The sequence below is a fragment of the Peromyscus leucopus genome, chromosome 7 (assembly GCF_004664715.2).
Source record: "Peromyscus leucopus breed LL Stock chromosome 7, UCI_PerLeu_2.1, whole genome shotgun sequence".
Taxonomy (NCBI): domain Eukaryota; kingdom Metazoa; phylum Chordata; class Mammalia; order Rodentia; family Cricetidae; genus Peromyscus; species Peromyscus leucopus.
In genome coordinates, this window is record NC_051069.1 from 56,706 (window position 1) to 74,303 (window position 17,598).

The 17,598-nt window shown below is 37.1% G+C and overlaps 1 protein-coding gene across 2 annotated transcripts in view; it reads right to left on the bottom strand.

The window, feature by feature from the left end:
- Positions 1-17,598, bottom strand: part of Rfx7 (regulatory factor X7) — a 97,684-nt gene that overhangs the window by 11,389 nt on the left and 68,697 nt on the right. For both annotated transcript variants that reach the window (XM_028865435.2, XM_028865442.2), the window contains exons 6-8: positions 3,309-3,425; positions 1,535-1,619; positions 326-533 (exon numbers count right to left, since the gene is read on the bottom strand). In XM_028865435.2, the coding sequence (XP_028721268.1) occupies positions 326-533; positions 1,535-1,619; positions 3,309-3,425 (410 nt within the window). The remainder of the gene's footprint in view (positions 1-325; positions 534-1,534; positions 1,620-3,308; positions 3,426-17,598) is intronic.

The following is a 17,598-nucleotide window of genomic DNA, read 5'->3' on the forward strand; positions in this document are numbered from 1 at the left end:
TCATTTTGTTGGCTTAATAAAACATCTGTGTTTAATGTAAACTGGAGTAAAAATGAACTCATGGAGCTCTTTGGTCAAATTCTTCATTAATGAATTCTTTAAACTTTTATTCATGGGTGCACACGCACCACGGACTGCCTGTAGAGGTCACAGGACAACCTGCAGGAGGGGAGTCAGTCATCTCCTCCACCATGCAGGTTCTGAGGTTTGAACTCAGATCAGGAGGCTTGTAGCCAGTGCCCTTACGTACTGTGCCATCCTACTGGCCCCGAGCTCTCCTGCTACCATCCCTAAATAGAGCAACGTGGTCGGTCAGTTTCCATACCTGCTGGTGCCGCTGCCATCACAGTCAGAGCTGCCATTGACTTGGTGCCTATATAATGACTCTTCACAAGGAAGTGGGCTAATTCCAAGACTGTGTCAAATGGCTGGCTTAACACTTTCTGGGCCCACTCACACACAAGACGGCAAGCAGAAGAGATAACTTCTTCATCAATATTTTGAAGCTGCCCAGATGGTTCAACTCCTTCCAACTATATAAAGCAAAGAGGAAAAGTTAACTTTATAAACTAACTACAACGACAATAGCAATAATTTCAGAGAAATGAAGTACATTGAAGATATGTATTCTTATTGGAAGATACAACATACATTTCAGGTCAAAACAGTATATAGGAGCTGTTGGAGGTCACGTAACAGCTTTGCATATAGAGGGAATCAGTAAAGAACAGTCAGTCAAGTGCAGGGTGAATATAGCACTTTAAATGGTAACAGCCTGGTGTGGTGGCGCACACCTTTAATTCCAGCATTGAGAGGCAGAGGCAGGTGGATCTCTGTGAGTTAGCGGCCACTGTAGTCCATATAGTGAGTTTCAGGACAGACAGGGCTATATAGAGAGTCTCTGTCTCAAAACAACAACAACAAACAAAAATCCAACCAAAAATGGCAGCTAGACACAAACAGAAGTTTTTGGTAGTTCTAAAGCTTTAGTATCAATAAAAACTATATTGCTTAGTAGTCCTGTTTTCTTTTCTAGAGAGATCATACTATAGCTATCCTATAATTTTTTTTCCTTATGCAAACAGGCATCATCAATATACACTATGGACATATCTACAAATTAGTAATCTTAGGACTGTTTTTTCTGAGTTTCATGTTTATGTAGGTCATTTTTGCAAGCAGCTTTTGGCCACTGTGGGTGATTTTTCTCTCCCTCTTCTTAGTTATTTGTAGAAAGAACAGTTCTCAGTTTGTGACTTTAACCAGGATATTGTACAGAATGCATTCAACTAAAGGTACATTTCTCTTTATTAAAAAGAAATGGCCCCTGCCGGGCGGTGGTGGCACGCGCCTTTAATCCCAGCACTCGGGAGGCAGAGCCAGGCGGATCTCTGTGAGTTCAAGGGCAGCCTGGTCTACCAAGTGAGTTCCAGGAAAGGCACAAAGCTACACAGAGAAACCCTGTCTTGAAAAACCAAAAAAAAAAAAAAAAAAAAAAAAAGAAAAAAAAGAAAAGAAATGGTAGAATCCTTACTCCATCTCCAGTTTTATGAAAGTCAAGGTTGGGCAGTGTTGGCATATGAACAAAAGCTTTTTTCCTTAGTCCACTGTAGCAATATGTGATAAACAGTTAAGGTTGAAACCACTTTAAATTAAATGGACTGCCTATATAGATAGCACTTGAGAAAGAACTGTACATGAAATGACAATACAATCACCAGGAGGTAACACCTACTTTTTGAATTCGTCAGTAAAAACACAATTTACTAGTAGAAACTCAGAATATTTTCATGCTTTCAAAACGAAACGTTTCTTGTAGAATGTTCAGTATTACTGTCTAAGTGAAAGGAATAAATGTTCCCACTATGCACTGCCAGCCACCAGCAACAAGCAGGTCAGAGAAGGAACCAGCAGATGGAAACCTGGCAAAGGGATGGGAAACTTGAGTCCAGGGCATAGGGACAAAAACAGCTCTTGAGAGTATCACAAGGGCTTTAACCTTTACATTTCTTTTTCCACTGAAACATACAGGATTATCACCTGTAACATGCCAAAGGCACATCAAGACCTTTGCTATCTGTATTCAGGAAACAAGGGTAGAGTGGTTCAAATGCATCTGTGACTCCTTTAGAAAGGCAGCCTTCCTCCTTGTCCCTTTCTCTCATCACCACAGTAGCTAATTTAAGGCCTTAAAAAGGTCAAGAGCTAACTAAGCAAGGAAGAAATGAATGCATTTCTAATAAAAGATAGTCTCTATTTTAAAATCTTCTAGGATCAGAAAAACCTTTAATAAATTCTTAATTTTCCTCCCCTTACTTCTGTTTGGGCTCTGTCACAAGAAGGGCTTTTTCTATGCTCCCCTTTAATGGGTGCCAGAAAAATAAAGTGAATATTGATCTTTCATTACAAGACAAGAACAATTCTGAGTGTATTATTAACATCATCATTATTTATTTATCTATCTATCACATCTTCACTTACTCATCTATCTATCTATCTATCTATCTATCTATCTATCTATCTATCTATCTATCTATCTATCTCTAATCACCAGGCAGATTCCCATGTTTCTGAATTAGAGAAGAAAAAGAAGATAAGCTAACATCTTTTTTCCACTTTTATTGATAAAATTTACAGTTACTAAATACATAATTTCCTAATTTTTATTATTAATGCAAAGGTGAATGGATAGTAAAGTGATAAGGAGGGCTGGAAAGATGGCTCAGTGCTTAAAAGCACTTGCAGCTCTTAAAGAGAACCTGGATTGGGTTCCCAGAACCCACACTTTGAGGTTTACAGCTACCTGTAACTCCAATTCCAGAGAATATAATACCTTTTCCTGGTCTCTGAGGACACATGCACATGTATACACACAAAAATATGAATAAAAATAGATAAAATAGTGAAAACGATTAAAGATAAAATATAGGCTGGGCAGTGGTGGCACATGCCTTTAATCCCAGTACTCAGGAGGCAGAGCCAGGCGGATCTCTGTGAGTTCAAGGCCAGCCTGGGCTACAGAGTGAAATCCACGACAGGTACCAAAAACTACACAGAGAAACCCTGTCTCGAAAAACCAAAAATAAATAAATAAGTAAAAAATAAAATCTATCAGAATTTTATAAACTCATAAACCACTTGCTATTTCTTATGTAGCTTGGTAACAGCTGGGGGAAATGACATTTGTAGTTATTCTTCTAAGGATTTTGAGCTGTTGATTTACATTTATTTCTAAATGTAGTTGCCAACTGAGCTACAATAGCAGATGAGCCAAAAGAGATCACTGATAGCATTCTGATAAAGGATATTTAGATTTGCCTCTAGTGCCCAAACGGCGTGCCTTCATGTTTGGAAATACGTTTTTCATGATTTTTCCGAAGTCAGCAGCACTTAATGGATGGTAGCCAAGATTGTCACAATAGCTCCTGCAAAAGAAGGACAGACCAATTAAAAAGTGACAGAAATCAGCAACACACAGTATGGTGTTACTTCAGTACAGTCTGGTAAATAAAGTGAAGTAATGGACCTTCCAGTAATTCAGGATAATTTATAAACATTCATTCTTGAGAGCTGCACATTAAATTCAGACTGAATTTGCTGGATTCACTCTAAAGGTCTACAGCACTGTTTTCAACAGCATCTGGTTAAACTCAGGGTCCTAAATGTACTCATGTAAGCTCATCTAGCAGGGCTATAATTTCTGCACATACAGCGAGTTCACACAGAGATAACGTTCAGTCTCACATCATCAGTGTCAAACATCACCGTTAATGACATGAGATGGTTTAAACACGGAAACATGGTATGTGAACTAAAAGAGACCTTAGAATCATCTGTACCAACATTTTATTCCACTGGTAAAGCTGACAACAAGGGCAATGTGAGGTCCTGAAGGTCCAGAGTCACCTTTTCCCTTTGTATCCCTTTAATTTTGTGAAAGCTTAGAATGAGAAAGGAATTCAGTTGTACAGCTTAACTTCTTGTTATACACAGAAACGGCCATACTGTTAAATAGTGAGTTACCTCACGTGAGTCCCTCCCTGATTATGACAACTCTACTGTAAGGTGGCCTGCCTCTAGATTTCAGTGGTTTTAATTTTTGAAGAATTTCATTCTTTTTTTTTTTTTTTTTGGCATTTTCTTTCTTTATATATATATATATATATATATATATATATATATATATATATATATATATATATAATTTTACAATACCATTCAGTTGTACATATCAGTCATGGGTTCCCCTATTCTCCCCCCTCCCACCCCCTCCCCTTACCCCCAGCCCACCCTCCATTCCCACCTCCTCCAGGACAAGTCCTCCCCCGAGGACTGTGATCAACCTGGTAGACTCAGTCCAGGGAGGTCCAGTCCCTTCCTCCCAGACTGAGCCAAGTGTCCCTGCATAAGTTCCAGGTTTCAAACAGCCAACTCATGCAATGAGCACAGGACTTGGTCCCACTGCCTAGTTGCCTCCCAAACTGATCAAGCCAATCAACTGTCTCACCTAAAGAATTTCATTCTTACCCATTGTAAAGTTCTGAATAGTGATTCTGTTTAAAGTATAATTTATGGAGCATTTATAGGGTACACTCAGTCATGGGTTTGAAATGAGGTCTATATTATAAGCCGTGGGTCATGCCAGGCCAAAGGAAGATGCTGGTTAGTTTACATCTCATTTTCCTGCAGGATTCTTCAAGCAAGATTTGGTGTCAATTAACACCTAACTCATATAGTTAGGTAGTTTTTAGGCAACATATAAAAACTAAAGAACAAAAAATGTGTTTATAGAATAACTCTAACATCACCCTTTTTTGTTGTTTGTTTTTGTTTTCCAAGATAGGGATCTCTCTGTGTAGCCCTGTCTGTCCTCGGACTCAAAGAGATCAGCCTGCCTCTGCCTCCCAAGTGCGGGCATTAAAGAAGTGTGGCCACCACTGTCCAGCTAACATCATTCTTAAAATGAGATTATTTGGTCTTTTTATTTTGTTTTTTATTTAAAATTATGTTTTAAAGACTGAAAGCACAATTATCATTTAATATGACTGAAAAAGTCACTCAAATACATGGAATTCAGTCTTTAGTACCTTTTCATGTCATTTACAATTTAATTACATAGTGCAAAAGTAATATTATTTAATCTACAAAAATATTCTAAAACACAGTAGAGAAGATGAGTGCAGACAGTCAAGAGAATAACTGACCAGATCTTACATCATTGAATTCTTTATAAAAAGTATTACTTCACTTTTCTCAAATCCTTGAGGTAAATTTTTTATTAGGAAATTTATAGATAGGAATTTGTACAAAGAGGTTTGGTCTAATTTAATCTAATTTACGTATCTTATGGATTAGATATTTACACTGCCAATTAATAGCTGTAAGTACCCTGGATACTTGGGATGCAACCAAAATTCTATCAATTTTTTTCCTAATATTTATACAGAATAATTAAGGTGGTTATTTTTCTAATTATTTTCTAACAATTTTTTAACCAAGTCCATCCTGCTTTTTTAATGAATCTTACCACTCATGTGTTACAGATGACAACAAATTCAAACACAGGGAAGCTAGGCAGCATGGTGGTACATGCCTTTAAACCCAGCACTTAGGAGGCAGAGGAGGCAAGGGAACCTCTGTCACTTCAAAGCCGGCATGGTCTCCAGAGTGAGCTCCAGGCCACCAAGGCTACACAGTTAGACTCTGTCTGGGAAAAAAAATGTAGGGAAGTCCCAGAGATATGTGGATAATGTTCTCTTTAAAATGTCAATCAAATAATACATCTGTGGTAATTTCAAAGATAAATTTGGTAAAAAAACAAAACAAAACAAAACACGACTGTTGAAATGCCAATGTTTGAAAGAAATAATACATTGAGTCTGTAGAGAAAATTCAGAAAGTGTCTGATATTACCTATAAATAATTTGCTTCTTTCATATTGCTCCCTATTTTGGGGCAGAGCAATGACACACAGCTAAGACATGGCTATGTACACTAGCTCTGGAGTTTGTCACAGACACCCAAGAATGCCAGAGTGCACAGTATAGTGTAGGTGATTGCAGCTGTCCCCAAGTCAATTGGTTCCCAGGCTTGTGCTATAGTGCCTTTTAGGTTAGGCCTTGATGAGGTTAGAACCGTTAGTATCATTAAGCAGAACTAAAATTAAGATCAAACAATTACTCTTGACAATCATTTGATTTGAGATAACTATGTAATGATCAGTATGCCTGAAAGACTGCAGCAGTTTAAAATAGAGTTAAATTATTGTGTATATAAATAATTACCATGTTTGACCTCTTAGAAGGCTGTCTATATCGAACTTGATCTAGCAGAGCTTATCCAGTATTAAGATCCTTTGAGGAGATGGGATGGGGAGAAGTGGTTAAAAATAATTATAAGCAAGTATTTTGCTTTGTGGGTTGCCTAAGACTGCATGCAAACTACAATTGCAGAAACTGTAAACTAACCAGAAAGAGTAAAGAGAAGCTGGGGAATAAGATGGATGTGTTGCAGCGAAAAATATGAATGGTCCTGAGACTTAGAAAATCACATGTATTTGGAGGACTTGAGAAAGCCCTACCTTAGACTAAAGAGAAAGTCTCTCTAAAGCAGAAAGTGAAGGCTAAGGACAGTTAATTCCACGCCTGTGTGTTGATGCTGAATCCCAGTACACACTCATGGAGACTTCTGGTGAATAAAGACTGGGAGATTTATTGGTTCCAGGTCCTTAGTGAAATCTTAATCTTATTAGCTGACTATTAAGCTAGGTAGACTTCAGTAGGCAGACATAGTAACACAGTATAGTTCAAAACAGTCACTTAAGAATCATCATTCCTTAGCAGGGTGGTGGTGGCACATACCTTTAATTCTAGCGCTTGGGAGGCAGAGGCAGGTGGATTTCTGAGTTTGAGGCCAGCATGGTCTACAGAGTGAGTTCCAAGATGGCCAGGGCTATTACACAGAGAAATCTTGTCTTGAAACGCGCCCCCACTTCCCCAAAAAAGGGAAGAGAAACAGTTGTAAGAAGCAACAGACACAAGCCTTGGGCAGGGACTCAATCTCATTTCTAGAGTACCATATTATATGTCTAACTTGCAACAAAGAATTATGAGCTATATAAAGAATCAAAACCTTTGCCTAAAAAAAAAATAGTAATCATTGGAAGCTATGCCTGGGGAGGTCTAGATAGATTCTGGACTTGCTACACAAAGGCAATAAAACAGCTACTTAAAACATACTCAGAGTGAAGGGAAACCAAATTCAACAAACAGGAAATATCAACAGAAAGACAGAAACTGCACATATTAATAAAAGTTATAGTTCTAGAAAATATGTAATAAAATTTTGCTATGATGAAAATAAGTACTCAAAACTTTAGTTTAAAATTGTAATAACTGGTGAGAAAAATTCAATAGAGTCTTAAGAGCAGATCTGCCGGGCGGTGGTGGCACACAGCTTTAATCCCAGCACTCGGGAGGCAGAGGCAGGTGGATCTGTGTGAGTTCGAGGGCAGCCTGGTCTACTGAGCAAGATCCAGGAAAGGCGCAAAGCTACACAGAGAAACCCTGTCTCGGAAAAAACAAAACAAAACAAAACAAACAAACAAAAAACCAAACAACAACAAAAAGCAGATCTGAGCAGTCCATAAAAAAAGTCAGCAAATATGAAGATAAGCTCAACTAAGAAGATTATCATCTCTGAAGACCAAAAGGAAAAAAAGAATGAAGACAAAGAAACAGAGTCCTTGAGATGTTTGGATGTTATCAGAGTTCCATAGAAGAGATAGAAGAAAGGCAGACTATTTAAAAAAACAACAGCAGGGCTGGAGAGATGGCTCAGTGGTTAGGAGAACTGACTGCTCTTCCAGAGAAGCCGGGTTCAATTCCCAGCACCTACATGGCAGTTCACAACTGTCTGTAATTCCAGTTCCAGTGGACCCAACAACCATGGCAAAACACCAATGCTCATAAAAACAACACCCCCCCCCAAAAAAAAAAACCCACAGCAGCTGGGCAGGGTAGTGCATGAGTCAGACGGATGGATCTTTGTGAGTTCGAGGACAAACTGGTTGGTCTATACTGAGTTCAAGAACAGCCAGGATGTTACACAAGAAACCCTGTCTCGAAAAACCAAATACAGCTAAAGATTACCCAAGTTAAAGAAAAAAATTAATTTACATATCTCAGAAGTACAACAAACAAGTACTAAAGCTTGGAGAACCACACATTATGGACAGCTGAAAGTCAAAGCCAAAGGTAGGATTCTGAAGGAAACCAGAAGTGGCTCATTATGTACAAATGCTCATTTCAGTAAGACCTACAGCTTCTTTGTCATAATGAAACATGAGACCAGAGGGCAGTGAGATGACATGTCAACTAAGAAGTCTATTTCTAACAAAACAAGCCATCCTTCAAAGGTGAAGGAGAAATGAAGGTATTCCCAGAGGGGTACAAAATTCCAATTCAATACTAGCAGATGTGTTCTACAAGCAATGCTAAAGGCAGTCAGTTGGGCTAAAACTGGCATGAGATAGCAGCTCTGAAAGAAATTCACATGAATAAAGAAAGAATACCAAAAAAACAAAACAAAAAACAAACAAAAACCCCAATTTAATATAAAGTATGGAGTAAATGTATCTTCCATGTGTGACTTTTGATATTCGCCTATCTGAACTGAAAGGCAACTGCATATAACACCAATTATAAATCTGGCTGATGGCACATTATAGAAAAAATGTACAGGGTAAGGGAAACAGACATACACATGCAAACATATTTATGTATTTTTGTAGGTATAATCCAAACTAGATTCTGAAATAAATTAAGATGATAGTTGTTATATCTTGGGCAACTATTAGAAAACCTGAAATGGGCTCAGAGGTTAACAGCATTGGCTGCTCTTCTACGGGTGTCCTGAGTTCAATTCCCAGCAATGACATAGTGGCTCACAACCATCTAGGATGAGATCTGATGCCCTCTTCTGGTGTGCAGGCATACATGCAGGCCTAACACTGTATACATAATAAATAAATAAATCTTAAAAAAAGAGAAAGAAAACCCAGAATGTAGAAAGTGAAAAAAAGAAAGTAACTTACTAGAAAATAACCATTTATTTAATGGAAAGACATCAATAGGAGAAGAGGAATAAAATGAGGTATAGCACACAGAAAATGACCAGCAAAACCAACAAATGTAATTTATACCTCATCAGCAATTACTGGGTTATCTGCAAGAGCCATCTCTCTAGCCCCAATGTGAGAATTTTTGAATTACCATTGAAACCACTTGGAACTGGGGTTTTCTTTGTTGGTACTTTTAAATCACTAATTCAGTCTCTGTTACAGATCTCATTTTCTTTCTCAGTTTATTTTGGTAGTTGTGTGTTTATAGAATTATGATCATTTCTCATAACTTAATTTGATGGCATAGTAATGTAAAAGATTGCAAAATTCTAATTAAGTCAGGTATTAGTACAACAGGTTTAACATAAACATGATCAAATCAGGTTAACTATAGACACAAAGACACAGCAGTTCAAACATTAAAAAAAACTAAAACAAATAACCAGAAAGAGAACAGTATGCTGAGAGTCTCAAAAAGACTGGGAGCATCTACGCTATTATCTAAAACCATGGAAATTCACAAATACATGGAAATTAATCAAGAATATTTTAAAATAACCAGTAAGCTAATGAAGAAGTAACAAGAGAAATTACAAAATACTTAAAGAGGTAAATAAAAATTAAAACACAACAAAACATGTAAGATATAGTCAAAGCAGCACTCAGAATACAAAGCTACACATGCCAACACTAGAAAAGCCCAAACTCACTCTTCTACCTTAAGCTAAAGAGAGAGAGAACAGGAGAGAATGAGAGAGAGAGAGGGGGAGGAAACTAAAAACAAGCAAAAAAAGAAGAAAAAAATATGAGGATTAGGCCGGGTGGTGGTGGTGGTGGTGGTGGTGGTGCACGCCTTTAATCCCAGCACTCGGGAGGCAGAGTCAGGTGGATCTCTCTCTAAGTTCGAGGCCAGCCTGGACTATCAAGCGAGTTCCAGAAAAGGCGCAAAGCTACACAGAGAAACCCTGTCTCAAAAAAAAAGATAAAAATAAAAAAAATAAAAAATAAAAAAAATAAAAATAAAAAGAGGATTGGAGTGGGAAGGAAAGAAATAGTATTAGGGGAAAAAATTAAACCAAAAGTTGATTCTTTGAAAAGATCAATGAAGTTGATAAACTGACCAAGGGTATGGGAGAGAAGAACTAAAAAAAGTGCACTCAAATTATGAAAAATAAGGGATGAAAGAAGAACACACAACTATGTAACATAAGGGATGAAAGAACACTGCTACTGACTTTACTGAAATAAAAATTACTATGAGAGAAAATGACGACAAACTAAATGCCATCAAATTAAGCTATGAGAAATGATCAAAATTCTAGAAACACACAACTACCAAAATGAACTGAGAAAGACAAAGAGATCTATCTGTAACAGAGACAAAAAAAAAAAGACAAAAAATGGATTCCACACGTAGAAGAATGAAATGATCCTTATCTCTCATCCAATAGAAAATTCAGTTAAAAATTAATTAAAGACTTCATGTTAAGACCTGAAACTTTGACAATAGTAGAGGAAAACATAATAAGCCACCTCAAAGATATAGGCACAGGCAAGGATTTTCTGAATATTGCTCTAATAGCACAGGAAATAATCCCAAGAAATGACAAATGGGATCATATCAAATTAGGAAGCCCCCCCACCCCAACAAAGGTATTAATCACTAGAAGGAGAAAAGAACTTACAGGATGGAAAAAAAAACTTTGGCAACTAACTATGCATGAGATAGGTGACTAATAACCAGGATGTTAGTGTAAAAATTAAACACCTCAAAACCAAACTGTCCAATCAATAAATGAACTGCTTCTAAAAGAAATATAAAAATGTTTAACATTATAAGCCACTGGGGAAATGCAAATTAAAACTGCTTTCAGATTCTATCTCACCTAAGTCAGAATGGCTGTCACCAGGAAAAGAAGTGACAAAAATGCTGGTGAGGATAAGGGAAAGAGAAAGAGGAACTCATATTCAGCTGAGGGTGGGAATGTAGCTTATGCAGACACTATGGAAATTAGTTATGGAAACAAACAAACAAACAAAAAACCCAATAAAACAAAACACCTGAAAACAGGGCCAGCAATATGGCTCAGCAGGAAAAGCACCTGCTGCCTTTTCTGTTTTGCTTTTTGTTGCTGTGATAAAAACATTGACAATGGCAACTTGTGGAGCAAGGGTTTATCTGGCTTCCATGGCTTGATCCCACTCTAACACTGAGGGAAGTCAGGCCAGGAAGTCAAGCAGGAGCAGAGGAGGGAAGCATGGAGGAAAGAAATACTGCCGACCCGAGTTCCATCCTCAGGACCCATGAAAAGATGGAAGGGGTGAGCAGACTGCACAAAGTTATCCTGACCTCCACATGGGTACCCAATCCATCAAACACATGAGTCATAACACATCTTTTAAAAGTTAAAAATGAACATATTAATACCATGCAGCTGTACCATTCTTTTGTATAGACCTGAAGGATTCTAATTTAACATTTCACAGAGATACTTATACATTTGTGTTTATAGGTTCAATATTCATAACAGACAGAAAAAGAACTAGCCACGAATGAATAAGGAAAATGTGGTACATTTACAACCATCTGTGATGAGATCTGGCTCCCTCTTCTGGCCTGCAGGGATACACGCAAACAGAATACTGTATACATAATAAATAAACAAATCTTTAAAAATAAATAAATAAATAAATAAACAAAACAAAACTGCTTCTTACAGTTACTGTGTGCAATCCCAGACTTTGTGTGGTAGATTGCAAGTTATGGAAATAAACGAACATCCAAAGTTTGGTTTTATTTTGCTTGCCAAATTTAAATATAAACAGATAGCAGCTGGACATGGTGGTAGTTCATATCTGTAATCCTGTAATCCAAGAAGTGAAGGCAGAAAGAGGCTGAGGCAGAGACAAGATCAAGAGAGAGCCTCAGTTACATAGTGAGTTAAGGTCAGCTTGGGCTATATTAGATACTTTTTCAATAAAGTAAGTACAGATAACAGAAAGATTATCAGACATAAGAAGAAAATCTCCAACAATGAAATAACAAAAACCAAAGGAAAACAAAAGTGATAACAATAAAAGAACACACAGAAATAATACAGGAAATGAAAAATATACAAACAAAAAATTCTACTTCTTCCAGTTGGGCAACATTTATCCAAATTACAAATGCACAAGTCTTTAGATGTTTCATATATTAGGATTTATTCTGAGATACTGATGTGTTAAGTGTTCACTCATAATGCCATTATAATATGTACAACTAGAAGGTTAAAACAACCTAGAAGAATGTAAACTGGCATCTAAACATGATTTACATGATAAATAGCAGCCATTAAGGACAGTTATTAAAGATAAAAATTTATGTTGTTATATAATTATCTCAGGTTTTATGTCTAGCTAAAGAAATGCAAAGTACAAAAATCACATTATGTTTCTGTGACAGTTGATGTCCACTGTCAGCTCAAGGGATTAAAGTCATCTAGAGGACCAGTGAGGTACTTCTTTGAGTATGCTTATTTCCAGATAGATTCACTGCTGAGTCTACAAATGCTTCAAGAAGAGCTAACACCAAGCTCCTTAACTTAAACTCTTCTGTAAAGCAGAAGGGAAGGGACACTACCTAACCTAATGTATGAAACCAGCATTACCTTGATACCAAAATGAATATTAAAAAAACAAAAACAAAAACAACAACAAAAACCCCAAAACCATAGGCTAATCTTCCCGGTCAATACAGGTGCAAAAATTTCAAAGAAATTCAGGTAAACCAAATTTAAGAACATAAACAGAAGATCAAATACCCTGACCAAGGCAGTTTCATTCCAAGGATGTAAATTTGGTTTAACACATATAAGTTAATAAATGTAATGCAAAATGTAAATTAATATAAGGACAGAAATGGTATGACAGTTCAATAGATCCAGAAAAAGCTTTTGATCAGGTTAAATGTCTCTTTGTGACTTCAAGATAAAAGTCCCAAAGAAGCTAGGAATAGAAGAAAAATATTTCAACATAATAAAGATTATACAACAAACCAATAGAAAACATTTTATGAGTGAAAACTAAAAACATTTTTTCTAAAATCAGGAACAAGACAAGAGTGTCAGTTCTCTCCACTCTATTCACACCCCACCCCCAATCCCCTGCCCCAGGGTTTCTCTACAGCTCTGGCTGTCCTGAACTTCCTTTGTAGACCAGGCTGCCCTCAAACTCACAGAGATCCACGGCTTCCAGAGTGCTAGGATTAAAGGTGTGTGCCACCACCACTCGGCTTCAAAACAGCTCTTGATCGAAGGTAAGACCCTCTAGCTGAAGATACCATATACTTTGGTCATGGGAATTGGAGAAATCAAGCTGGTAATGATCTGGAAGCCTCCTTCTTGATGGCTAGCTTTCATGGTGTTAAAAGGTGTTAAGCAGAATGCTTCTCAACAGTCCCACCCAGCTGAAAATCTTACAAACCACAATAACAACAGGCCCAGCATTAGTGAATTAGTGGCACTAATATCTTGAAGGTAATCAACTCTGTTTGACTGTACTTATGGCCAGTTCAATAGGAAGAAACTCTTATTTGCTACTGTAAACTTAGCCAAGAACCTGTGGCTGGAGGTCATAGATTCTAGAAGAGAACCTACTACTACCATTTTGCCAGACTGACATTGTATTCAACTGCCTTCTAAATACTTATACCCACAGAGAAGTGCGGCTCTCACCCCTTATCAAGGAAGCTTGTTTGCAGCAGACAGAGGTTTTTTTTTTTTTTTTTTTTTTTTTTTTCAGAAAGACTTATTTAGTTATTATGTACACAGTGTTCTTCTGTCTGCATGTTTCCTTGCACACCAGAAGAGGGCATCAAATCTCATTATAGATGGTCATGAGCTGCCATGTGGTTGCTGGGAATTAAACTCAGGACCTCGGGAAGATCAGCCAGTGCTGTTAACCTTTGAGTCATCGCTCCAGCCCCAGACAGAGATTATTACAAAGAATCATAACTGGTCAAATGTAGTGAGAAAGTGACTATGGAGTACCCAATCCCAAATAGGATATCTACACCACCCTAGACCCAAAGCTCAGGAATGACCCCAGAAGGTGTGGGAAAACTGTAAGAGCCTGAAGACTGGGAGGATGCTTTGAAAGCCTCTTCTCGTCGTGACAGGGAAGGTGCACCCATGAACTTTCCACAGCTACAGCTGCCTGCAGACCACATTAGCCGCATTCTAGCATAGACGGGGGCAGAGTTCAGAAGGCCTCTCCCCTAGCTGAGGAGCTAAAGGTAGCAGATGGCTGCAGAGGGAGAGAAAGCAAGTCCTCTTCAGGGATGAGCCTACTGGTTGGTTGTACACGTTCCACTGGTCAACATTATACCCATGAGTATGAGTTGCACTAACTGGATTCAGAAGAGAACGTGAATTTGAGAGGGAGATGTGGGATGGATGGAACAGCAGTAGGAAGGTGGGGAAGGGAAAGGATATGGACAAAATGTATGAAATTCTCAAACAAACAAACAAAACTCACCCCTACCCAATTCTTGACATCTCAGCTAGAGCAATAAGACAAGTAACAAACAGGAGACAAATAGGAAAGAATTATTCTTATGTGACAATGTCATGATTCTGCATTTAAAATGTAGACCCTAAAAAAATCTTGAATCTGATTAATACTTTCAACAAAGTATTAGAATATAAAGCCAACACACAAAAAAATAGTTACTTTTCCATATACTGGTAATGAACTTGCTAAAAAAAAAAAACTAGGAAAAACATACTATTTATAACAATTTAACACCTACCCATCCCATATTCAACAAGATACTTAGGAATAAATCTAATCAAGGACACAGAAGACCTCTACATGAAAACTAAGACACTGAATAAAGAATCTGAAGAAGTAACATGGTGGAAACAGCTCTCTCTCATAAACATGGTTTTGCAGAATATTGTAAAAATGGTTACATTAACAAAAATGATTTACAGATTCAATGTAATTCTCATCAAAATTCCAATGACATTCTTCACAGAACTCAACTAATTTGCAAATTAATGGTTCAAGATTGGAAGTGTTACTAGTCTTCCTTAACAATGTAAAATTTTAATCTTTTATTTAAAAAAAAAACTTTGATATTTCCTGATTTCAAAGAAAAATTCACTATCATATATAATAGTAACATATTATTTTTAGGAAAATATTACTACTTTCATGCATTTTCACAAACAGAGGTGATATCTCTGTTGAATAGTGCAAGGCCAATGCTTTAGGGATACATGAATGTCATAGGTCTCTTCTTAGTCTACTATGAAAACATCATTTTTGGAGCTGGAAAGACAGCTCAGAGGTTTAGAGCATTGGCTGCTCTTCTAGAGATGATGAGTTAGTTCAATTCTTACCACCCACATGACAACTCAAAACTGTATATAAGGCATCTGAGGCCCTCTTTAGGTGTGCAGGTGCACATGAAGACAAAGCACCCATATTCATAAAATATATAAGTAAATAAGTCTTAAAAATCATTTGTCAAATTTTTCTTTTAGGAAACTAGCAAGACATCTTTGGATAATTTCAATATTTCCTACTACAGACGAGTTTATAATTTTACAGCATTCATCTTCAATTTTTTCATTTTATAGATGTGCCAAATGATAAAAGAATAGTTAAACACTTGCCCAGGTAATAGAAGCTTGTTGACAACATCTATTTTCTTGACCTTCAACTCAGGGTCATATCATACAAGTGTTCTTTTACTGAATTCAGATTTACTTCTTAGAAGTTTCAGAATGTTTTCTCTATTTTAATTACCCTACTTGCACTGGATCTATGCTTACCCTAAATATACATCTTTTCTCCTCTGTCTTTTCTTGCTTCTTATGTAGTTCAGGCTAACTTTCTACTTACAATCCTCCTGGATCAGTCTGAGATCATAGGTACACAGTATCACCACACTAATATAATATATATATATATTATATAATAATATATATATCCTGAGTGAGGACAGAGCTAGTGCCAGTCTCCTCAAATACTCAGGGTCCAGCACACAGTAGAAACTCACTAGACAGTTTCAGAGAGTAGGAATGAACAACTTTCAGTTTCAACTTTTCTTTCTTTCTTTTTTATTCGAGACAGGGTTTCTCTGTGTAGCTTTGCACCTTTCCTGGATCTCACTCTGTAGCCCAGGCTGGCCTCGAACTCACAGAGATCCGCCTGGCTCTGCCTCCCGAGTGCTGGGATTAAAGGCGTGTGCCAACAACGCCCGGCTCAACTTTTCTTAAGAGAAAACACTAAAGCTCTTAGTTCAGATTTGTTCTCTTGCTCATTTCAAGTACGCATTGTTTTTTCTATAACCCTACTATGTTCCCTTTTGTGAGCTGTTAAGAATTATGAGTAAAGCTAGAAAGTTTTCTTTTGATACTAACAATCTTTTCAATAATTGTAGCTTCTCTGCATTACTTTAGACTAATTAACAACAGCATTTGACAATTTTCTTCCAAATTATATATTACAATAAATTAATTCTTGTTAGTTTGATGTTTCAATAACCACAAAATTTTGTCTTTATTTATTCTACCAGAATGAATTTTTCCTTTCAAATAAATTATAAACACACTAAGCAAGACTGAATTTCACACTTACTGGTCATGATCTGTCTTAGAAACCCTCTAACCTATACACTTCTGTTTCCTATATTATTTACATATCAAAGTTATTTGTGTGTCAGTGTTGTTGTTGTTGTTGTTTTTTTTTTAAGTCACTGACTTCTCTTATCCTTGAATAAATAACTCAACATTCTTTGGTTGGCATGGAGGATTAAATAGTTTTAGATTCATACAAAGTGACTTTTAAAAAAATCCAAGTATAAAGACATGTTTTAGTTTTTTTTTTTTTTTTTTTTTTAAAGATTTATTTATTATTTATACAGCATGTATGACTGCAGGCCAGAAGAGGGCATCAGATCTTGTTACAAATGGTCGTGAGCCACCATGTGGTTGCTGGGAATTGAACTCAGGACCTCTGGAAGAGCAGTCAGTGCTCTTAACCTTTGAGCCATCTCTCCAGCCCCTAGTTTTTTGTTATATACTGATTTTTCTTTTTCTTTTTTTTTCCTTTTTGTTTTTTTGTTTTTTTTGAGACAGAGTTTCTCTGTGTAGTTTTGGCGCCTGCCCTGGATCTCACTCTGTAGACCAGGCTGACCTTGAACTCACAGAGATCTGCCTGGCTCTGCCTCCTGAGTGCTGGGATTAAAGGTGTGCGCCACTGCCACCTGGCCATGCACTGATTTCTTTATTGTCATCCACTGTCCCTCTAGTCTGTTCCACTATTCTTGCCATTCTAGAAATTCTGTAAGAATTTTTTTTAATTCAGTATCCCAATGGCATCATCTTACCTTCAAAACCTTAGACAAACCCCTCATTTAATAATCTTGCTCTGTATTCATTCTACCACAGAAGCTTAGAGCTGGAAGGTGTCTTGGAAATTTCTAA